The 24,787-nt window shown below is 38.6% G+C and overlaps 1 protein-coding gene across 5 annotated transcripts; it reads left to right on the top strand.

Moving 5' to 3' along the window:
* Nucleotides 1-509: 509 nt before the first annotated feature.
* Nucleotides 510-24,779, top strand: ADHFE1 (alcohol dehydrogenase iron containing 1). Of its 5 annotated transcripts, none has more exons than XM_026115196.2 (15): nucleotides 1,237-1,958; nucleotides 2,070-2,107; nucleotides 4,444-4,487; nucleotides 4,697-4,750; nucleotides 6,003-6,157; nucleotides 6,328-6,524; nucleotides 6,925-7,002; nucleotides 8,168-8,273; nucleotides 9,527-9,679; nucleotides 10,811-10,909; nucleotides 11,849-11,927; nucleotides 12,065-12,161; nucleotides 15,098-15,255; nucleotides 18,836-18,942; nucleotides 22,736-24,779. In XM_026115196.2, exons 1-14 carry the CDS (start codon nucleotides 1,663-1,665, stop codon nucleotides 18,917-18,919), a joined length of 1,638 nt encoding a protein of 545 aa, XP_025970981.2. In that variant the 5' UTR covers nucleotides 1,237-1,662; the 3' UTR covers nucleotides 18,920-18,942; nucleotides 22,736-24,779. The 5 variants fall into 5 exon arrangements, 3 of the variants coding, with proteins under 3 accessions (XP_025970982.2, XP_025970981.2, XP_025970980.2); XR_010387946.1 differs by having other exon boundaries at nucleotides 1,239-1,958; nucleotides 18,836-18,970; XM_026115197.2 differs by lacking the exons at nucleotides 1,237-1,958; nucleotides 22,736-24,779 and adding an exon at nucleotides 510-1,114 and having other exon boundaries at nucleotides 18,836-21,729.
* Nucleotides 24,780-24,787: the final 8 nt, after the last annotated feature.

Below are 24,787 nucleotides of genomic sequence, written 5' to 3'. Positions count from 1 at the left end.
CATTAATGGACTGAGTATAACACTAAATTTCTGTCAGCTTTACACAAAGTATTTATTCTTAGTCTTTTAAATATTTCTTGCTGCTGTGTCCAGTAGTTTTTACCACTGTTGTCTGCTTCTAACTGGCCACTGGCAGCACTGTCCTTGTGGAGGTAATCCTCCTGAAACCAGCTGTTCGGCAGAGGTAGCAAGGGAACAGAGGGAAGAAGTACTTGGAAATGTGGAAACAGTTGTTTTGAAATAGGTTCTTGACCTCCAGTTTTCCTGGCATTTCCATAGGACACATCTTGTTACCTGCTCAACTAGAAAGCACTGCTTTTTTTTTTACTGAGAAGTATTTTACACTGCTGACCCAGATTTTACTGCTGAACCTTCTAAAGCCAAAGACTTGTCTACAGAAATGCTGAGAGTTTGTGGTTTTTCAGTAGTGATTATATAATCGGTAAAGACATATGTAAACTGCTTCATGAGTGCTCCTGATTTCTGAAATTTATCAGTAAGTTCAGATTTCAAAACTTGATTATACAGTTTGTAATAATGGTTTAAAAAGCTTCACCTCTCCATCAGATTCACCTCATCAGTGTTGAGAGCTGAGCTTTGTTTGGCTTTGGAGCAAGAAGGGATGTGCTAAACAGCTAGTTTTGATATGCTATTTTATTTGCTCAATATATGCCATGTAATTTTATAGTGCATCTAGTCTGTTGTTGCTCATCTTCTAACAGGTATTGGATACATCAGCTGGGTGTATCATGCTGAACTTTGTAGGAGTATTCATTTGGGAGCCAGAATTAGCCCAGTTCTCACTTCAACCATGCGTTTTCTCTAGCAATACTTTATGAGTAACTTTTGAGTGCCATCTCTTCATTGTCGGCCAGCTACCCGTGTTTCTGAAGTGCTTGTTTTCGGTCAGCGAGGCGGTACGTGCTGCAATCAGTTTTAACTTCGGCGGTGGTTTCTCTATCAGACCTGTGCTTATCTTCTGAGACGTTTAAACACTGCCGCGCGGCGGGCGGGCCGGCGGAGGAGGGCGCCCGGCCTCCCGTCAGCCCCTGGCGGCGATGGCGGCGGGGCGGGAGCGGGCCGCCCGCCTGCTGCGGCAGCTGCAGCGCGCCGCGTGAGTGAGAGGCCGCGCGCGGCCGCCCGCGGCGGGGGAGGAGGGGAGGGGGCGGCCATTGGCCCCCGCCGCGGCTCTGCGGTGAAATGGCCGCGGGGTGCGTCTGACCGCTGGGGAGCGGCGGGGCGCCAGCCCTGCCTCGGCGTCCGGACTTTAATCAGGCGTGTGCTCATGTGCTGTGTGATTTTTTTTTTTTTTGAATTTTTTTGCTTCTTTTAACTGCAAGCGGTACCTGGACAGGAGCGAGTGGCCTGTCAGCAAGCGCTGGTGTTTGCACAACAAAACTGCCCCAGCTGCTTGGGCGCTGCATTAGCAGTGCCGGTGCTGAGGTGCGGGACTGAGGCCTGGCTGGCTGCACGCTCACCACAGCGATTGCTCGCACAGGCAGCTGTTGCATTCACGTTGTTTTAAATACGGAAGTAGACTGTTACTCTCCCCTCTCTTTCTCTCCTAGCAGAGCTGTAATTTTCTGTCTGACACTAACCTCGCTCCGCATCTGCGCACCTCGCTCCCTTTCATCTGCTGCCTGCACAGTTTGAGCACTCCACATGCACACCGATTCACGTTCAGCAGCATCGCTGAGGGCAGGGGCATATCACATCCATTTTACTGACATCCTTTTCCATTTTCTGGACACCTATTTGGTCTGTGTGATCTCTCATTTGTATACTGTACAAACCTGTACAGCCACTCAGCTCCGTGGTGCTCAGGCTTATGGTTTAAGTTATACTCCCTCTGCTGATGTACTCTTAAAACAGTTCTTAGGCCTTCAGTATAGGCAACCTACATCTACATTATCTACATTGAACACTAGATGGCAGTCGCCGTTGTCAAAAATTTTGAGGTAAAACATGATAAATGAATACATATACAGGAGACTTTCTTTTACACACAGATTAATTTTTCTTCTTCAGTTTTTTGTTTTAACCGTGATTTTTTTTTTCCTTTTGATTAGATGTCGGTGCCCAAGCCATGGTCACACTTATTCCCAAGGTAAGACTTAATTTGAGTCTCTGAAATAATTCTATATGAGACCATGACCTTGTACCCAGGTTTAGAACCTGGGTAAAAGGGGCACATAACAGGGAGAAAAGAGAACACTTTAAAGAATAAGGTAAGTAGTCTGTTATTTTCCAACTCTACAATAATAACAGGGAGAGATTCAGCGTTTTCATGTAAGTCACACCTAATTTGTTCCTTCCCTCCTTTCATCTGCTGTAAGGCACCCTGGTCAGAAATTTGCCGTGGCTGCTACTACTGATGTTATCACCTGAACCATCCTAACTTTAGATCTGTTTCTGAGGGGAAAAATATGCATCTCTTACATTAGAAAAGAAACAGAAAATGATACCAGTAAACAGCAGGTATTCACAAAGACTTACTTTAGTTTGAGGAGTGTAATCTCCGTAGACTATTTATGCAGTCACTCAAGAGAGTATGGGTTACTTGGATCATGATCTTGGAGTAAGAGTAGGAGGGTTGCGTATATACAGTGACTGAGTTGCCCTCCGGAGGAATTGCTTTCTGCATTGACTGTAGAGGGAGTCTATGAGAATAGCTCTCCCTGTGCTGAAGTTAGTCTCCAGATGTTCTTAATCTTTTCGTACATCACATATGTTTCATTTTTAATACCATAAAGGTCCCTAGAAGATATGGTAGATAGAATTCCAAAAAAAAAAATAATTTTGGCCATAATTTCAGTAACAAGTGCTTAAGTGGCTTGGTTTCGTGTGCTTTACTGAAGACATTTTTCAAAGGTCTTTAAAGCATGATCATCACCATTTTACATATGAAAAAGCTAATGTATGTTCAGGTATTTATTATACCCAAGACAGCCAGACAATAGCAGAACAGAAAATAGAATCTAGCTCTTCTGCCTATCTGCCTGATGACATACTCAGTCAATTCAAAACAAGCCCTTTGTAAAGGGAAATCTGTGTTTAGGATCCCCTATGTAAGTTCTACAGCAGAAATTGAGTCTACAATATATGTGGCAAGATAACAACAGTTCCATAGGTCTCTTAAAAGTGGTACCTGACTGAACAGTGACCCTAGCAGAAAATTGTTCATTGCATTTTGTGACGGTGTTCTAGGAAATAAGGCAATTTTTGAACTCAGTAAAATTCTTCCTGAAACGAATGTAACACAAGGGCACCCATTATACCATCAGAAAGCAAGAGAGTAAATGGCTTGGACATGTTCTTAGCCTGTCAAATTAATGACTGAGAGTACAGCAGACTCAAACTCCAGGAGAGGTCAAACATGTACAGCCTGGCAAGAGATGGCAATGAAAGAGCTGATAGCAGCTGGCCTGAGCTTGAATAGAAGGCATATAAAGGATTTTAATACATCTATCTGTTACTGTTGTGGGTCAGTGCTTCAGTGCACCCCAGAGTGTCTGTAGGCTCATTATCCTGGCTTCACTCGTTAGCTCTGAATCCAAATCACATTTTTTCAATTAATATAGCAGACAGAAGGCATGACTTCAGCAGGAAGAGCAGAATGCCTCATCTGATCTTTTCTTGGAGCAGAATGGGCTGCTTCAGTTGGTGCAGTTTGTTTTACTTTACAGCAAAATAAGGATATGCAAAAGTACAGAGCTTTGTGGAATTTCATGTGAGAATGACATAGCAAACAGAAGACATAACCAAAATACTATCCTTATAAATGTTTTCTCTCTTCCACTAAATAAAGCTGATAATGACACCAGTTCTTATTCAAAACTCTACTTATTATTAACATTGTATTCAATTTCTTAATTTTCAAGCAAGTAATGCAGTTCTGCCTGTAAGTTCAGTGCTAGTTCAACATAAAAAGAAGTGTAAATGCCCGTCTGAATTATTCTCACACAGACAAAAGATGTTTTGTATCCAGGTGTACATATAGAGGACGTCTCATGAACTTATATGAAGATTGTTCTGAAGGATATCATGTAGCTCCTACATTCATTTGTAATACCTCTAAATCTAAAATCCTATAAATGCTCTACATATTTATTATGTACTGTTCTGATCTTTCTAGACTGTGAACAAGTTATCATGCAGACATCCTGGTAACTTCCTCAACTTACATAGTAAAGAATTAGTTCTTGCAGAACAGAAAAAACACCTTTGTTTTACTGAATTATGTTAATCAAACTAAGTACTTAGATCCTTTGAACTAGCAAATAACAAGGGGCAAAACTGATAAGTGTTATCCAGACAAGCCAAGACAACCTATGCAAATGTATTAATGATTTTAAAAGCAAAGGAATCACTTAACTTTAGTACTGAAATACAAATTTAAGCCACTTTTTGTTCCCTAACTGTATTGTTTAATTTCCCTTCCAGTTCCTGAGCAGGCTACCCTGGGAAATACAGACTATGCATTTGAGGTAGATTTAATAATAAAATATATTTTATTTAAATGTAGCAGTATATATATTTCCAAATATGACATTTAAGAAATATTTACATTAATACATATTTATTCAATATAGTTATTTAATATATTTAATAGTATTTATTTATATTTCATCTTGGATACTTGGGACATGATGCAATTTCTCAATTTTTCCAGAAAAAAATATTCTTTATTTTATAGATGGCCATTTCAAACATCCGATATGGAGAAGGAGTTACTAAAGAAATTGGCATGGTGAGCTTCAACAGTGGAAACCTGTCACTAGTGAAAAGTTATTTTCTAAAGGACTACTTTTAGAAATGATACCACCCCATTTTATAAGGGAAAGCTTATATGTACTGTGTCTGAATCTCTACTGCTTTGCAATATTTGTTGTCATATATACCAGTGTAAAAAGGTTGGAAAATGCTGTTAGGTAAGAATAGTAGCATTCTACATCAATTTTGCTGTGTAGTGTAAGTGACTACACGAAATGCAGCTTAATGGAAAATTAGGTCTTTGATGATTTGCCAGTATTATTCAGGAATATTTTTCTCTGACAGAAAATTTAATTCAAAAAGTTTTGAGTCCTGGTGACTCACCAGAATTTCCTCAAGATCACTTTCATCTCTTCCAGTGCTCATTAAAGTGAATCAGAGACTTGCCATTAAACTAGATGGGTATGAGTTGAGCTCTGAGCTCGCATGATGAAATTGCAGAATTTTTGTTTCTATTGCCTTGAGCAGTGTGGGATGATTCACCTGTAACATTGTTCTAGTTTGCCTTTATAATGGGCTTTTGCTTTTTTTTTTTCTTTCTCCTCTCTCTTCTTGGCATTTATGGCATTAACAGTTCTTTTTTTATCTGAAATTTGTAGAGCAAATTATTGGTCAGATAGTAAAAGAAAAGTTGGATAGAACTTCTATCTTTATACTTTGGGATCATTCAGAGTTGCATGTTTTTTTGAACTATTAATTGTGACAATTAATTTAGCAAAGGTTAAGATGGAAGTATTATTTGCCTTCTTTTTGGTCACCTTATTCTAATTATCTTTCATTTTTCAATACTGGATGATATTAATATTCAACATTAAGTGTTCCAGATTTTAATGCAAAGCTTTGCTGGCAGCTAGAGGAGATTAACCTGTAGAAAGGCCTTTTTATATCACAGGAATTGTGGAAAAAATATTCTGAAAATATATTTTGCCTTTTACTGTGGTCTTCAGTGGTTCCACTTCACCTGCTAGACATCCATATTATTAGCTTTCTTCTAGTGTATTGTATGGCTTCAACTATAAAAGTTTGACAACTTTATAAATTCTTATGTTTTCTGTGTCCTATATATACGTGTGAACTCTTTTAACTTACACTGTTTCAAAAATCTTACAATAACCAATTATTTTTCATATTTTTAATCAAATTATTCAGTTGAATTGGACTAGTATTTAAATAGTTTAAGTTATGATTTTATACCAGTTGTTTATTTTTTAATTTCATTGCTACTATAGGACCTGCAGAATCTTGGTGCTAGAAGAGTTTGTTTGATGACAGACAGAAACCTTTCCCAACTCCCTCCTGTAAAAGCAGTATTGAATTCCTTGGCAAAATATGGTATAAACTTTCAGATGTATGATAAAGTCCGGGTGGAGCCAACAGACCAAAGGTACTACTTCTGACTGCATTTCTCAAAGTAGTGCCTGGGCTCTTAAAGCGTGCTGAATGCCTCTTTGAACACCCCAGCATTTGTGATCTATACACTGGTCTTAATACCTATGTTTTTTCTGTGTGCTGCTTGTCTCCTGACTAATTGGAAAGCCTTTCTTGTTTCCTAAGTTTCCTGGATGCTATTGCATTTGCTAAAAAGGGAGAGTTTGACACCTATGTTGCTGTTGGAGGTGGGTCTGTAATAGATACCTGTAAAGCTGCCAACTTGTATGCGTCCAGCCCTATGTCGGACTTCTTGGACTACGTCAATGCTCCTATTGGGAAAGGAAAGCCTGTCACTGTGCCCCTTAAGCCACTCATTGCAGGTAAAGAGGGAGGGGTAGGAGAAAGGGAGTCCTTCCATGCTCTCTGTAGGTGATATTTCTGCTGAAATCAGTTTACCATGAGCTTTGCACCTTCATCTGAGCTTATTTTTTCTCCGGTTCTATTCAGCAACAGTTTTGCTATATACTTCAGTGGAAGTCAGATCACCAGTTTGTCAGCAGTTTGTTTAACTGAGTTTGAGTCCTTTTACTGGGAAAAGAGATTAATGTTGGCTGTTTCTCATTGACCTTTTGGCCTCAGATCTAGTAATTGGCTCTTCAAGGATACTTCTGAGATTTCCTAGATCCTTTATTTTTTGATTACATTACTATTTTTATTTATTTATTTTGCATTATTATGTATTACTTGCTGTTTCTTATTATCTCCATTCTTCTTTTTAAGTTCCTACAACAGCTGGAACTGGAAGCGAAACTACTGGTGTTGCCATTTTTGACTTCAAAGAACTAAAAGTAAAAACTGGTGAGAATTTTTGTCTGCTATTTAAGACAATTTTTTTCCAATGTCTTCATTATTTCCCTGCCTTGAAAGAAAGGGATACCGTGTGTCATTTCAAGTGTCATTTCATTCAATTCAACTACTACAGACAGATTTGAAGAGCTTAAAGGTTTTCCCCTTGAGTTAAATTTAAAGCATATTAACTTAATGAAATGCTCGTGTATTACAGTTCGAAGGCAAAACAGGAAACTAAAATCTTTCAAGTCTTTAAATGGCAGAAAATGTTAACTGGAAAGGAAATTTCTACTTTTTTTCAGGGTCAACCAACTGTTCCTTATTTCCTCTATATTTTCCTTTATGTTTTTAAGACTTCTGTTTCTTTGTTGTGTAACTGCAACCAAATGTTCCTTTTCCTGACTTTTGAAACCTCAGGCCTGAGATGCTGGGCAAGTGAGGGACACTGTCTTCCTTTGACCTTTTCATCCCTGGAAAATAAGGATTAAGGCTAAAATGGCATCTTAAGCTTCACAGCTATTTTGAGGTTTTACTCCTTAATGTTGTGTGGGTTTTATGTGCCATGCAGTCTACAATATTTGGGACAACTGGGTGTACTAAGGAGTTCTGATTGTAGCTCAGAGTTTTCCACTCTATATATAGTCAGTCAGTCATTCTCTCTCTCTCTCCCCCTCTCTCTCTGCTGTATCAATCTCTCTCTCAAAGCTATATCTGTGTCCCCTTATCCTCAACATGAAGGTACAGTTATTACAGATTCTGAAGACAGCAATTACCAATAGCAATTAATTCTAGAAACAAACCAGTCTTGCTTTTTGATTGTTCCTAAAGGATATAAATTAAAGAATAATGTTGCAGATACCATTTAGCACAGAAGTTTTGAAAGTATAGGCTGCTCAGGGAGGGTTACAAATGCAGAGAGAACATTGCCTGGTATGAATCACTCCAGGCAACAGTGCTGAATCAAACAACTCTCTTACAGTGAGATGTAGAGATAGAGACTTAGACCTACAGACATAGATATTTCTTACTGATCCTTCTCTCCCTTTCTTCTGCTTTTATCTTCCTGGTTTCAAATAATTTCCCTTCGTTATTTTTACATATTGAACATTACGTTTTTTTGTCCTATTTTAATGTAAATATTCTTTAACTTATTTTCCTCACTTACATATCACAGGCATTGCTTCAAGAGCCATTAAGCCCATGCTAGGCATCATTGATCCTTTACACACACTGTCCATGCCAGAGCGAATAATGGCCAACAGTGGCTTTGATGTGCTTTGGTGAGTTTTCTGTGTAGGCTGCCATTTGGTTTTATTACAGTTTTATATTTTTACTGTAATGGTTGTAGAAAAAAAACTATTTTAGGGGAAGAAGATGATGACCTCTGTTTTCTTTTGCTGTATGTTTTAAGGTGATCTCAGTTATACCTTCCTTTTACTTAATTACGCTACCTCCCTCAGCCCCTTAGGAAGCAAGTCATTCAGTTGCAGAGATTTTAATGTTTGTGCAGAGCATTGGACAAACCATTTGCTTCTAGAGTGGTGGCTATTGGGGAAGAGAGTCTAGGTGTCACTTCTTAAGCAACCAAGTAGAGGATTAATGACAAAACTGTGACAACATTTAGCACGTCTGACAGACATAGCAGGGAATAGAGAAGGAGGATTTTCTAGTAAAAGCCATAATGTGTCAGCAAAACTTTGTGAGGGCTTGTGGGATGCTGACAAGTTTTAGCCCAGTTACGAGAACTTTCAGAACCTCTCTCATAATGTGCTTTTCGCTTGTCATAAAATTTTCTTCTGCCTTAAACTTCAGATTTTAACAGCAAAAATGCAAGGGAGTTTCTATCCAAGGGTCAGAACTTGCTTTGCTTTTTTATGTTGTATATATTAAAGTAATATATATGCAAGGAAACTGTGTGATTTCTCAAGCTTTGTGAATTATCCCAAACTACAATACCTGTTATGGAATTTAGGCATTTGTTTATAAATTAAAATGTCTTGTCCATACTTTTGTACATATAAATGTAGCAATCTATGCAATGCCGTGCTTTGTGATGGTCAGAGTTATAAGCGTCTGGCAGACAAGACTTCCACTTTAGTGGAAGTGAAACTTAGCTTAAGTATCACATGCCAACTTTTTAGAGGTCAATACTTTTAAAAGAAAAGTAGCTTACTGTGGTCATAATGCTAGAGTCTTTTAAGGCTTCCATCCTACAGAAAGGAAATGCACTTATTGCAGATTCACAGCACTCTTGAGTGAAAAGCATTACAAACCAAGATGCCAGTTCACCCGACCTAACTTTCAGAGTGGCCTGAGTTGATAGATTGTGACTGCCTTTGGATTGTGGGTTTGTTGGAGAGCTAGGCATTCTGGAGGTGTCCATCTAACTTTCTCCCAGTCGTCTATGAGATTGTGTTTCTAATGTGGGCATATGTTAGGCACCAAAAGTAAGTAAGAGAAACCTGGATTCAAAGGACAGCAGGGCAGTAAAGTGGAGTTCTTCCACTTAATCCATTTTTAATCTTTCTTTTAGTCATGCTCTAGAATCATACACTGCTCTTCCTTACAAGATGCGCAGTCCCTGCCCTTCAAATCCAATCAACCGACCAGCTTACCAAGGCAGCAACCCCATCAGTGATGTCTGGGCTCTCCATGCTCTACGCATTGTAGCTAAATATTTGAAAAGGTAATGCGTCTAACAGCCATTCCTCCTCTCAGTATTCAGTCTTCAGTGCTCAAAAAGGGATGCCTAGAAAAATCTGAATTTTAGGCAGAAAAATGCTAGTTATTATATTAGAACTTCATTTTTTGCCCTGGATTTCTATTGAATAAAGCCAAAAAATTACGTCAAATAAAACTGGAAGGAGGATTAGGGTTACGGTGTTAAGTTGCCAGGGTAGCTTTTTATTGCCTCTGAGGATCTATTTCAGAAGCCCTCAGTTAAAGTGTTTTGAGCTGCTCAGTGAATATGGCAGCAGCACTCATACTTTTCAAGAATCCTTTTTCTATGACAGTATAAAGGGAATATATGATAAACTGAACTAAATAATGCTGGTGTCACTTCCCTGACTTTCAGTGTAAAAGATATACAAATAGTAGATAAGTCCATTGAAAAGATGACCACATTCACTTATGAATATGTAAAATTACGTGCTTATTGGTAATTAGTTCATAACTTAGAAGACCTTTCATTTAGATTAAATTTTGACTTAACTGGGAGCTGGATTTGATCCATGTTTTAGCCTATAGGCGGCTTTTGTGTATCATATGCACTTCTATTAAAGATCAACATTTTTTTTAATAAAGTTTATACAATATCTGTCTAGTCAAAGTAGGTTTTTTATTGTTCTATGGACTGAAATCTGTTCATTAGACTTTTTCTCCATGTTGTCAAATAATACAAGCATGCTGGTGTGTAGGCAGGCAGGGAACCCTGTCTTCTTTATTCACAGATAGTGCAATTCAGACCAGCATCTAATGAGATGATGAAAAAAGGTCAGAGCTTGGATCTATACATGTATTTACCAGAGTTCCATAGTAGAATTCTTTAAACCAGAGATGAATATGTCTAATTTCATGCTGTTTACTCAACTTTTGGAAATGTGAGAGGAAATTCCCCCGTCAGTGAACCAGTTTGGTAGAAGCAGGATCTCTTTGAAGTTTTGCTGAAGTGATGATTGATTTCATTTCCAGCATTTTTTTCTCAACTTATCCTGGAGCTTTTTGTATATCTGTCCATAAACAAACCCTTTCTCCCCATCCTGAATTACCAATCCATATGTGAGTTTACTAATAGCATTGTCTCCATGGTGCACAGAGCCATCAGAAACCCTGAAGACCGTGAAGCAAGAGCTAGCATGCACCTAGCAAGCGCTTTTGCTGGTATTGGCTTTGGCAATGCTGGTGTTCATCTCTGGTGAGTACAGAAAAATATTAACCCCTTCGCACGTCACCTTCTGTCTAGTGTTTGTGTCAGATTGCCAAAGACATTGCTGCCATTATTCCCTGAATATGTGACATTGTAGCCTGGCCTGTGATGCCCATTATCACAGAGAGGCCTTATGCTATGATAAATTAGTAGTTGCTTGACACTTACAGTATGAGGATTCTACATTCTGGCTTGGTATGATTCAAACACAATCCTGTAAAAATTCCAAGACATGGCCTAATTTACCTTCCTTGATTGTAAAAAACAGAATTAGAAAAAAAAATCATCGGCTGTTAAAATGTTGCATTCTGTCGGCTGTTCGGCAGTCACACAGCGCAGAGCTAATCTTGTGCCATTCCTGAACTGAAGCAATTGACAATAAGTTTGTCTGTGGGGTAGACATTTAGCAAGCTAAAATGACCTGTGATTAATATTTTAAGGCAGTCGAGTTTTGTGTATGTGAAAATCTCAGAGAAGCAAAGCCTAAACCTGAATTATGTGAAAAAATTATTAGCAGTAAATCTCTTCAGAGACCTTCCTTTCATTCCTTTTATTTGAGCAAATCCACTCTAATTATATTTTCAGACTGATGTTTATTTTACTCAATGTGATCAGGCAGGGATGCAGATGATGCTGTTCATGGCCTATCTGCATTACTTCAGTATCTGAGCATCTTTCAGTCTTTTTGGACTAGTATAACTTCACACTCGCAAAGCAAGGAGGTGCTTATTCTTGCTGTTTTTACGGGTAAGTCCTAAGGTGCAGAGGGTGAGAGATATCTGTGCTATATCTGTATCTAAATGCCTTTTGAGTATCTGTGCATAAGAGACATGCATATAGAAGACTGGCAGTACAAGGGATTGAACGCAAGTCTTCCAAACATCAGGAGAGTTGCCCTAACCACTTTCTCTCTACTCTCTGTTCCAGCCATGGAATGTCTTACCCTATTTCTGGTTTGGTGAAAATTTATAAACCAAAGGATTATAATGTGGATCACTCTTTAGTGGTAAAACTTGGTTTATCTTTGTTTTCATACTGTACACTTCAATTCTCCATTATGTCACATTAATGAGCATTAAAGCACATTGGTTAAGTGATAAGTAGATATTCTGTTGATTGTTTTTATGCTTTTCTCTTCTCCAGCCACATGGCCTTTCTGTGGTGCTGACATCCCCAGCAGTGTTTGCTTTCACAGCACAGATGTGTCCTGAGCGGCACTTGGAAGCTGCAGAGATACTAGGTAGGAATCTCTTTTGGTACAACTTACTAATTGAAATGGAGCTCTTCCCAAATTGTGTTCTGGGGAGAAAAAGATATTGGTTCTGGAGTCTGATTGAGTTACATATACGTAGTGCAAATAGAGGATTCAATATCTGGGTAATATAATGCTAACTTTTGATACTACGTGATGACATGCGCTTAGAGGAGCGAGCTTGAGAAATCTGCTACTTAGCTAGAAAAATTTCAAGTTGAAATTAACTATATTGTGAAGCTATCTTATGAAGCAGTAGAGATAGTTATGATTGACATCTCTCTTGGTGCTGTATGGGTAGAAGTTACTTTAGAGTAGATACCATAAAGCAAAAGAGTACTATCAAAAGGGTGCATCTGTTAGGCAAAATGCTTCATTTTAGCTAAGAAGTTCCCTGCTGTTGCGGAGAATTTGGACAGAATAATGTTCTAGATTACTCCTGCTCTTTTTGTAAGGCACATAACAACTGTGGCTTTCAGTCTGTCTGCTGTAGGCCTAAGCTTCTTTGGAGGTGTTGGAATTTTAATGGCCTGTGTTGAGGGAGAGTGTGTACTAGCTCTTCTATGGACACATCTGTAATGGCACAGAACTGGATTAATGAAGAAAGTGGCCTCTTCTGCCCCTTGGCAGAATAAAAGTAAATGCTGCAAGCAGGCAGCACATTTAAAGAAGACCTTTTCGTACAGTGTCTTGTTAATCTGTGGAACCCATCGCCAGAAGGCCTCCTAGAGAGAGGATACTTCTTCACTGCACCTCCAGCATGACTACATGTGAGCTGATGTATTTGTTGTCTAAGGTCAGCTTTTCTGCCTGCTCTAGGCTCTGTGTTGTAGATAAACTGCTGCTGATGCCCATGCTCACTACCTTCAGTATCTGTACACAACGATTCAGTCACAAGTGTGACTTCCCTGTATAACTAATCTGAAAACATGGTAGGTTTCAAGAGCAGGACTTTTATATGGACAATGAAAGTATCACTGATGTATTAAAGATGATTTAAAACAACGTGGTCAGAAAAAATATATTGGGGGAAGTTCAGATTATATTATTATTGTTGGTTATGAGGTTTGATCAGTTTTCTTCCGAAGTATGCAGTTCAGCCTATGGTCAAAGACAGACCACAAACCTAGCTGGGATCATATATTAAGCTAGGAAATTTCTGTGTTCCTACAGTAACAACATACAATTCAAATAAAGTAGACTAAGAAAATGTTGTTGGATAACTGGCCAGCGCAGCCTATCTGCAGAATTTGAACTCTGGCTCCTTGATTTTAAAACAAGTAGTTAAACAGCAGTTCCTCTAGGTTTTATGGTATGAACTGCTGACAGAAATTCTGTGTCTGAAAGCTTTATTTAATATTCTCAATAGAAATTTAAACTGTGTTACTGCCTTCCTTGCTATAAAAGGATTCTGCCGAAAACAAGTCCCATGAAACTGAATTTGTTAGCTCCCACCTGAGGTGTTTACTTTTGATTCCAGTCCAGAGTCCAACTAACTACAGTAGCTGATTCAGATCTGTCATGCTGCCAAATGCCATGACTAAGAAGGTATTTTATGACATGGAGCAGATTAGTAAATAGCTGTGTTGTGTGTATGTACAGCTGTGAGTTTAAGTACAGCTAGAACAAGCTTAATATCTCCCTTGGTGGATTCTTAAACAGTTGAAATAGGTGTGTGTGTGGCCAGAAATTTTATAAGTGCTGTCAAAGATCAATGTATTCTTTAGGTTGAGCAAAAAGTTCTACAACTGGAGCAATGTTTCAAGAGTGCCCTTCACGTTTACTATCCTTCTTTTCCCTCCTCCCTTTCCCTTTTTACTTTACTGTCTCAAGCTACTGGATTGCCTTCATGTTGCAGCTATGCCACAGCAAAACCCAGGATAAATTCAGACTGCATGGCATAATCCCATGAGATTTCATGCAAGACTCTCTAATAAGTTATTTATCAATTTCTCCCAGACAGTGTCTGTCACGGTATTGCCACTCTTATTACTGAAACAGCTGAACCTGAGGATCGCAGAAAATATTTTTCCTATAACTGAGTTGTGTTCTTACTCATCTCTCAGTATGGCACTTGGACCCAACATTGTTCTGGAGTAACATCATTGAAGTTATGCAGAGAGCAAATTTAGCTCAGCTTGCTTTGGAAAAAAACAATACAGAGGAAGCTATGTCTTCTATTTCTATATGTAATTCTTTTATTTTTTATTAAGTTCTGACCATTCTTTATAAAAGGGGAGCAAACTATTCTGTAAGAAACATTGATAAACTTTCCTTTTATATTGATGCTTTCATTGCTGTTTAGTAGATGTTTTCAAGATACCTATTCTTCGTCTTCAGTCCTGTGTTATCCTGCACCATACAGCATATATTGAAATAGCATTAATTTCAGGATTTAGTTAACCCCCCTAAACACCGCCCTGCTATCTCCTGTTTCTCTCAGCCTACATACTCTCGCCCTCTGAACAAAACAGTGAGAAACAAATAGAAAATTATTTGATCACTAGTTTTCATGTCCTCTAGATGTCAGCAAACTCAAGGCCTTAAAAAAAGTTAGCATTTGGCACTCTGTCCATAAAAAGAAATACCACTGATGTTCATGTGCTAGTTTCTTTCCTCCCAGCAGTTAGCCAGACTGAAAAGTGCTTCATGTAAGCATAGAGAGAAAGGAAGTTAACTTCACATGGCAGTTAGTCTTTCTGGCAGCAGTTTCTTGTTTCTCCTGATCTTGTTTTATTCCACCTTTTACAAATTATTCCAACTGTAAAATGAAGACTGATTCCTCTTTTTAATTTGTGTTGCTTTTAGAGCGGTAACTGTTATGTATGGATATGTATTCAGCTGATATTATGATTAAATTAAGTCCAGAGCAGGCTTCCTCCTCTTTCTCCGCCCTACAGTCAAGGCATTATGTCTTATTTTAGGAGCTGACATCCGCACTGCCAGAATCAAAGATGCGGGGTTTATTTTGGCAGACACGCTCCGGAAATTCCTGTTTGATCTGAATGTTGATGATGGCTTAGCTGCAATTGGTTATTCTAAAGCAGACATCCCTGAATTAGTCAAAGGCACTCTGCCTCAGGTAAGACAGAAAGTAAAGCAGTTTTTCTTTTCAAAAAGGGCAGATTTTTAATAAACAAAAGTGTTTCTTTTCAAGCAAATGTTATTTCTAGTCCTACATGAAAACAATTAAAATGGAGAAAATGTTGGATAGTCAACTCTCTTTTTCCTTTGCACAGTTTAGGTTTTTCCTTACAATGAATGGAGTGCATGTTGCAGTCCGTTCTTCACATAGATTCAGAAAGAATGGCTAGTTAAATTTTTTAAAACTTCAAATTTTTGAAAAGAGGATGTTTTTCATATAATTTTGAATTTGGTAGAAGAGACTGTTTCTTAACTATCTCTGTTACTTATACACGCAGGATGGGTTATACTTAAAGCCTTAAAACCGAATGCTAGCTAGTAAGAATGATCAAGTTCACTTTGCATTAGACTTTTCCTTATTGAAAAGTTGCACTTTTCTTCCCAGATGGCTTTTTTGTTCCATTGACCCCCATCAGAATTTGAAATAAGATCCCCTGGGATGATATAGATTAAACTTGTAATACCCTTTATTGTTTCATTGCTCACAAAGACACTGCAAAAATGAACACATCACATCGAAAGGAAAATCCAATATCTCCCTTGTAAAAAAACACTTCGATTCATATGCTATGGACCGTTTTGTCTGCTTAGGATTTATTGCCACCAAATATCAAAAGAAATAAATGCTACAGAGAAAAAGAAAATTTTATAGGTTGAAAGGTTATTCAGTTTTTACAACAATACCTGTTACCATGTCTAGTTCTTCTCATTCATAAATCTCGGAGCAACTTGTAACAGAGGGAATATTAATATTCCTGTTTTATAACTGAGAAATGAGACACAAAGATGTAGGTATTTAGGATCACACACAACAGATCAGTGGCAAAGCCCCAAAGAAACCTAAGGTCCCTGAGAGTCCATCAAGTAGTTTTTGCATGTAAGTTGTTATGGGGCACTCTGGAGGTTTGTTTTGATAATATGCTCTTTTAAAGCAATTATTTTTGGATCATTACAACCACAAAATCTCATAAAAGGTATGTTTTGTATAGCTTTTCTTAATTCTTCATCAGAAGATGTTGTAGCAGGTTTTTTGTTTGTTTGTTAGCTTAGCTCAAATTGACTTTTAATTCATTTACTGTCCTCTTACTGCATCAGTGATTAATTGTACTGTGTAAAATGAGATGAGTTAATAGTTTTTCAAACCTTATTTTTGTACATGAAGTGTAGCATAATGAAAATGTATTGGTGTTTCTTAATGGTCCATTACCCACAGAGGTATTTCATACAGTTCAGTCTTTGATATATTTTTCTTTTCATCTTGCAGTAGGTTTTCTTTGGAATACAGCACCGACCTATTCATATTGGCAATGCAGCGTGATGTAGACTGATACCTCTAATAAATTTGCAGAACATATTTCACACTATGAAAGGCAGGCTGCAGGAAAACAAAACTAATCTATTCTAATTTTCAGGATTTGAGACTGGAACTCTGTTGGGACAAATATTTATACTTGAAGTTAAAATAGAATTTTATTTTCCTTTCTAAGCGAATCTATTGAAACTGATTCTATTTGCAACATAGCAGGCAGTCTATCAAAGAAGATTATGTCCCAAGGCCTAAGATGTCTGGCCCTGTGTCGGTGTTTGGGGGTGATGAGGAGGACCAAACGTGAGGGAGTGCAGAGGGCTTGTTCTCTAGCCCAACCCTCCCCTTCTACAAACACACCAAAGCAGTTGTAATGCAGTCAGACCTCTGATGAGCACAAAGTTGCTCGTTACTGACACTGTTCCAGAATCTACTGAGTCAGACTAGAGGAGCCAAGGTCTTGGTTTCTGAGCATTAGCAATAACAGCAGGCATGTGTAGAGGGGGTGCTGGTGCCTCTAGCTGAAAGAGATTGTGTTTGTAGCATTCTCTCTGTATAGCTTGGAAATATTACAGTCTGTCAGGGTGATCATGTCTCTTGTCACTCTGTGTGACTTTACAGATAACCCTGTCCGTCACAGTGCACAGAGCTGCAAAATTGTAATTTGGCCTAGAGGGTCCTAATACAAGCCCGATTAGTCTATTGAGTACTTGAGCATTGAGTTATTGTATTGTGTTGTGCTTTTGAAAAAAATACATGCTTTTGTTGTAGTGCTGTCTGAATTTTCCATTTGATTTCAAATCTGCATAGAAGAATCTTAACCTTCTCTTTGGCTAGACCTGTGTTGTGTGCATAGCTGCGTTGATCAGGGGTGAAGGAAATATCGTTTGATTGTTGCCACTGCAGCAGCAAATCTTCCAGTGTGTAGGTAGAGTTAGGCTTACAAAGCTGCACTTTTCAGACTCATCATAGCTCATGCTCATCATGCTGATTATGATCGTGAACTGTGATTATCTCACAGCTGACTTCCTCTTCAAGCTAGGCCAGTATTTCACATATTAACTTCACAATGCGATGGCCTCTGTCTTGCTTGGTGACCACATCCAGCTGGTCCACAGATCACAGGTGCATGGTACTGGGAGAGACACTCCGCTCAGAAGGGTGCCCTTAACTGAGCCTTCTCCACTTGCAGGGGGGCTGGATGTGTTCCTTCCTTAGCATTCAATTCAGTATATGAGGCAAGGTCCACAGTAGATGATATCCCACACCACTGTCTCACAAGGGAAAAAAGGAAGAAATCTTAAAGCTCAGACTTTTACTGAGACACCTCTTTCACTGGGGAGGTGTTGAAATAGGTTGTAGCAGAAGAAATTCCATTTTGCCACATTCACCTAAAGACTGCTTTGCTGAGAAACAACACATTCCTAGCGTAGGCCTGGCCTCTCTCTTTGTAGGTGTTTTTAACTCTCCCTAATCTTTGAATAAATGTTAAGATCATTGATGGTTAAAATTGTAAAAGTACTAATAGCACATCGGCCTTTCTGAACTGCAACCCTTGCCTTCATAGTTATTTTCTCATGCAGAGAAGTGAAGCATACAGTTCAGTCAGGGGACTTAAGCACCTGAAAATTCTGTTGAATCACAGTCTGAATGAAGAGCAACCACAACTGTTCTGTGTTCTGATTCCAAAGTGACAAGCTATTTATTAAGCAGTTTCACTGCCTTCCCCTGCCATATCTCCTCTTCTGATGTGACAAGCACTGTTTATTCTACACATCTACTGCAGCTCTTGGGCATTAGAGAGATGTTTTATTTTGAAAATGTTCATGCCTAAAAATAAAACTCCTAGTTGCATTGCTGGCAAGTCAGTTTTAAAATGGACTGTATTCCCAGAATGCTACAGGTCAGTGTCCTGACATCTAATTGGCAAGACCCATCTATAAAGTACCTGACTTTGCAACTGAACTGCCTTTTTGTCCAGTTTGTGTGTTTAATTATAAGCAATTTAAACTATTATGTGCTTGAAAGTACCGTGCAGTTGTTGATACTTCAATCTTATTACTTTAATTATCTGATTACTTATTTGCAAAACCTTATTATTTTCTGTGAAGGACATTAGTACAAAGCCACATAGTTCAGCTACATAGTTAACTACTGTTTGATTCATCTTATTGGCAACCTTCTGTAATCCAATTTTTCTTTAATCTTGCAGGAGAGAGTGACCAAACTATCACCACGTCCTCAGACAGAAGAAGACTTATGTGCCCTCTTTGAGGCTTCCATGAAGCTTTATTAGCAAAAAACATTTTAATCAGAAAAGTATGTTTTTTTTCTAACTAACACAAAGGTAATTTCTTATAGATATCTGGCTGAATTTGTTTAGAGAATGGAAGAACTTGTGTGTCTTCCACTTCTGTTCCATTGCACTCTGTCGAAAGGTCAGCTAATTCATCTTTAACTAAATAGTGCTTTGAAGTGAAAGCTTGATTGTGGGTATTTTTGCTCAGTAGTTAGCGTTATTCCTTGCATAAAAGCTGGATCAGACTATTCCTTGCATAAAAGTTGGATCAGACTATTAGCTATAGTGAAGGCTTTCCTGTAGTTCAGAAGTGGTCAAAAGTGGAAATTGTTTTTCATGTGATATTCTGAAACATTTCACAAAATGTGATTTTTATTTAAATTATCTGTGATTTTGTTTGTTTTAAAAAGTCATACTATTTAACAAATCATTTGGGTCATTCCTAATTGGGGAAGAGGAGTTCCCTTGTGGAAAATGTCAGCCTGCTGTATTCTCTTTCACTTTATGATCTTTTTACCATCTTGCTCCAGAGCTATTAGAGGTCTATTGAAGTAGAGTACTTTTTTGTTGTTTGATTAAGAAAAAACTTACACACTTTTTAGGTGTTTGGAAAAAGCTTCCTGAAACTGCATTTGGGGTTAGAATTTTTTAATGTATTGTCAGATACCTGTCTTTTCTTTTAAGATCTATATGAAGCGTTCATAGGAGGAGGAGCAAAAACAGAATAAAGCATGGTTCCAAACTCAACAGGAACCGCCTAACAGCAAGACATCATCCATCCTGTGTATCTTGTCTCTGTGGAGGCAACAGCTCCCTTTTCCTGCTGTGTGCTGTAGGAAGAAGCTATCAACTGTATCTTGCTTCTGTGTGAAGTAATTGCTTCTGCTGAGCTCCTGCTGGTGCTGTCACTCAGAGTGCAGCCACCAGCTTAAGGAAATGGCAGTATGCTGTGGTTCAGTATTAAAAAGTGGTGGTATAGCATATGGCTGCACAGTGCCCCACTGGGAGTGCTGGTTAAACGTGGGAATGAGTGTGCACGTTCAGAACAGTTAACCAGCTGGTCGACTGTCAACTGAGAAAGGGAAGTGGGAAAGGGAGATATGAAACTCAAATTTTAATACTATTTTTTCATTTTAAAACTGCGCACACGGTCTATGTGTACAGTTCATTTAAATCAGATTCTGTTTCATGTTGGACTCTCAGCACCAGCTTCCTGTAGCTACCACAGCACAACACAAATGTGAGAAGAACCACATAACTTCTGACGTGCTTGTTTCTTTCTGCTAGGGAGGGACCTGTTCTTCAGCCACCTGTTGAAGTAGTGGGCTCTGTACTAATATCTTTGCACTCTTGTCTTTGCATGATGAGACTCGTGCTGTCCTGGAATAGGCGGCCAGAGGTATGCCAGATGTTGGCACTCAGTCTATTTAGTGCTCAGTTAAAGTAGGTAGATTGATACTGGTTGAAGCCCAGAGATTTTCTTTTTAACCATGGAATGGATTTAGTGGCCATAGGCACTGTACTGCCTCAACGTGTTCTGGGAAACGCATTTGATTTCCGTGTCCTCCTGAGTCGTGTCCTCTCTGCTGAAATTGCCTATGAGAATCACTGTTGCAAAGGCTTACTTTGTAATAGCAAAAGGTGACAGATTCGCTTTACTGTATTATGCAGAACTTGCTTTGCTGTATTATACAAACTTGCCTTAGCCACAAAAAAACTTTTGGTTAAACCCTTTTGTATGTAATTTTTTGGTATATTTCATCTTTCCACTCTTGTCTTTCTTCAGGCTGCAGTAGCAGCAGAGTCCTGAAGGGAGAATTTTTTCCAGGAGCCTAATTCATGGCAACCATGTTGCCTAGAGAGAACATAGTTTCTGGGGAACTGAACAGCATGTGGGTTTCATTACTGCACTTGAGCACTTTGATGGGCTACTCAGGAATGTAGGATATTTTACTCCAGCATGCTTTTTATTTACCATTTATGATGGTATGGCAGTTTTTAGCAGGCTGGATTTTCAACTGACAGAACCTGGCACTTAGCTTCCTACTTCCAGGTAACTCAGAGCTCTTGCTGATTTTTAAATTAAGCCTCACAATGCCCTCCAGTGTAACGGTTTTTATCCATATTTTACAGATGAGACAAAAGGTTTGGTATTATACGTAATCCAACATAAGCACATTGTGCTGCAAGAAAGGGCCATTTCTCTTTCCCACAGCCCTTTGGTGGCAGCAGGGTCTTAGACGAGCTTAAACTGGTTGTGAAATCTCGCCTACAGACATCAGCTGCAGATGAATGTTTTCCCGACACCAATTGTTACCTACTAGTGGAACTTTTCTGAGGAAAAATCAAAGGAGCTTAAGTCACCCCATGGTGCTGTCTTTCAAATAATGAGGGTTTGGTACTGTATCATGGCCTGGTCCCTGGCCTGTTCTGAGCATTGGTAGTTATAGTCACAACTGAAGAGCTACGGGAGACTTTTCTTTACGTATTATGTAACTAAATTATTATACAGTGAGAAAACGTAGTTGGTCAAATATCTGTATCTTTGAACACAGTTGTTCGCACATGACTTCTATTACTGCTCTGTAACTAAAGGCCTCCATGATATGTCTGTGACTGCCTTTACAGGCTACAGGAATGCAAATAATGAATAATATTGTCCTTGCTATAAACACAAGCTTGTGAGACTGAGAGCTGTGTTTAACTGTCACGTTAACTTCAATCTTATAAAGTAACTATGAACCAAAATCATTCAGAGAAAATAAGCTTTCATTAGCACCATAGAGAATAAAGATTATTCCTGCAAAGTTGTTAGTTTGGTGAGCTTGGCAGTATGCACAGAAAACCATTGTATCATGGAGAATAATTGAAAAGAATGTTGCAAAAGTTCCCGAAATAAAAGCACACAAACTGCTGCACTGTATTTCTCTGAACTTTTAGGAAGATTTTAGTATGCCTGCCCTGTTTAGTCAGTACATAGTTTTAAGTATATATTTCATCACAACACTAGCAATCCTTCTGTGTCATACTTCTTAGCAGTATGGCTTGATTGCCTTCCTCCCCTTCCTTATGGAGTTAAAGACTTCCTGCCTTAAATAGATAAAACTATATAAAAGAATGTGTCAGTCTTTATTCAAAAAAGAACACATGCCCAGTTTATCTAGACCACGGCTTTTGAATAGGTTTTAAGCAAGCATAAATGGGGGCTACTCAGTCCTGTCGGCAGAATGGTTTGAAGAGACTCCAAAGACTCCTTTCTATTAGAGTAGGAGTTAACACATCTATACTAGCAAACTAGTCAGATTCTTGCTTTGGAAACTGATCTGCTACTTCAGTACTGTAGTCGATCTTGTATTTTTGGAGTTGCATGCATGAATACAGACACTGACACCATTTGGTTTCTGAGTCTGTTTGCAGCGTTAAGGTTAGCTTTTGGGAGCAAGCATGAACAAGTGCATGTGTAGTGCTCATGAAAGTAGTTTAACAGCAGGTATAATTTTACCTAGACTACAAAATGGCACGTCTACTCTCCTTACAAGGTACTCAGAGCTTGCAGGGTTGCTGCTTAGCACCAGTAGAAATGGGGGCAGCTGGTTCATTACTTTGCGTACAGTAGTTTGTTTGCTCCCTCTTCCCCTTCCAATGCTGATTGTCCCTGTAGTTAAAGCAAAAGTAGAATGAACCAAAAAATATGTAGCTAACAAGGCTAAATCTCTGAAAGGTCTTACATTCATCCTGTGCAAATAAACTCAGAAGAAATTACAGGTAAGTTAGTGTGCATGTTTATCCCTCACTGTACCATGTTTACTTCAGGGCAAGGTGCCATGACTGTCAGCCTCTGTCTTGTGACTGGCCTTCCACCCTCCTGAGACCTGAAAAATGGATAAGCAAGAATGTTCGTTAAAAGGCACACAGCAAAGCTGTCTCTAGGCACTTTCCATAACCCGCAAGTAAATCAGCTTAAAGCATCACAGTGCTCCAGAACATGTGCATTATGTCTTCAGCTTCAACATCTTATCTTCTGCCTAAGCAGTAATAAATCCGTCACTGCATTAAGTATGTCTGTGGAGAAGGGACAAGAGCAACTTACTGCAATGCAGCAAGAGGCCAGAAGATATATTTTCCATTTTTCCTCAGACAATCTCTGAGTATTTCTAAGTAAAAGGTAACTTAATTCAAATGCAGTATAGCTGCTAAACACTAACTAGTGAATGCAGAAAATATGATTATTTTCCTGATCTCTCCAAGAGCTGTTGCTCACACAGCAGTACAAAGTCTGTTAGTTTGTCAGGCCACTTGGTCACGGGAAGCGGGAAGAGGGTCATCTGTACCTACCTGCCCTGGTAATCCTGCCTCATTACCTGATTCCATTTTTGAGTCATCGCCAGCCTTCTTGCCGAACAAGAAATTGCTCTTTGGAAAATAGTATGATGGGACTGACATGGCTGAATTTGCAAAGGGTCTCAGCTCTATTGGCATGTGCTTTTTTTTTTTTTTTTTTTTTTTTTTTTTTTTTTTTGCAGGCAGTTACCTTTGTATCTACCTGCAGTGTACATGTGCAATAACACAGGCTTGGTTTGGTTAAGAAATGTTTAGTGTGTATTTTCTATGTGCCTCTGTCGCAGTGGTTGCTGTCATGCAGTTGTACATGAGAATAAGCAGAAGCTTTTAATTTTGCTCTAAATTTTTCTGTGAAACTGAGACAAAAAACAAAAACTGGAATATCATTAGAAACACTGCAGCTCCCTTAAGTACAGCATTCAGAACAGTTTTATATTTTGCCAGTTCTAGGCTCCCATAACAAAAACAAAATGCTATTTTGTTTTTTCCCCCATTGTATTGAGACAGCCATCACAAATGAGTTGGTAGAAAACTTTATGCAGCCAAATTATAACAATAAAGGGAAGAACCATTTTAACACAGCTCAGTGGAATGTTAATTCCAAAGTCTTAAGTTGAATTAATTTCATATTAATATGAGAGGGAATGAAAAAATAGTTCAAAACTTTCAGTCTTTGGTTTCTATTGAAAAAGTACAGGATGTACTTGTTTTTCAAAGAACTCCAAATAATAATTAATGGCAGCAGATATTTTTCTCGTTTTTCTGAACATGGAAGTTAAAGGGAAAAAAATTAATGCACAGCCATTAGGTGGCACATTTAAGTAAAACCAGAGGAAATGTGGAATATATCCTCTGAAGAGCAATGTTAATTCATGTCACATTGTACAGTCGGGGAGCTTGATTCTGCTGTCATGTACGTGGGCAGCACATACAGCACCAGAGTCAGTCAAGCAGCAGAAGAATGATGGCTGTGCCCACACTGTAGTCTGAGCTCTTGTTAAATATTTAATGCAATTTAGTAATACTGTATCATGAAATATATATCATAGCACAAACACTAGTTTATTGATGTGGAACTTCTTTGTGCTCCTTGACTCGTAGTAACTTCAGCCTACTTTAACAATGCACTTGTGCTTTTCATGGGCTATGCTGTTTGAATGTTTGACCATACAGCCTTAAATTAGCAATTTGACATTGAAATGCTGATTTACACCTGCAGTCAAATGGATAACACATGTTAAAGATTGATTGTGAGCTGCTCCAATATGTTATTGCTTCATTCTGTGGTATTGTCATTTGCCTTTATGCAATTTAAGGACACTATTGTGTGGCATTGTTGGTATTGCTATGGACACAGCTGTAGGGGGCTGATACTCTGTGTGGAGTTTGTCATCTATCTAAAAGCTGACATCACTTTCATCACTGTGAAAGTTTGGTTGTTTAAGTGTTGCTGTATATTTTAAGTTAGCATTGAAAATAAGCTTTTTGCTGGCATAAAAAAAAACCTGGCATTGAATGACTTGC

This window comes from Dromaius novaehollandiae, chromosome 2 (assembly GCF_036370855.1).
Source record: "Dromaius novaehollandiae isolate bDroNov1 chromosome 2, bDroNov1.hap1, whole genome shotgun sequence".
Lineage (NCBI taxonomy): Eukaryota > Metazoa > Chordata > Aves > Casuariiformes > Dromaiidae > Dromaius > Dromaius novaehollandiae.
This window is presented reverse-complemented; position numbering and strand designations above follow the sequence as displayed.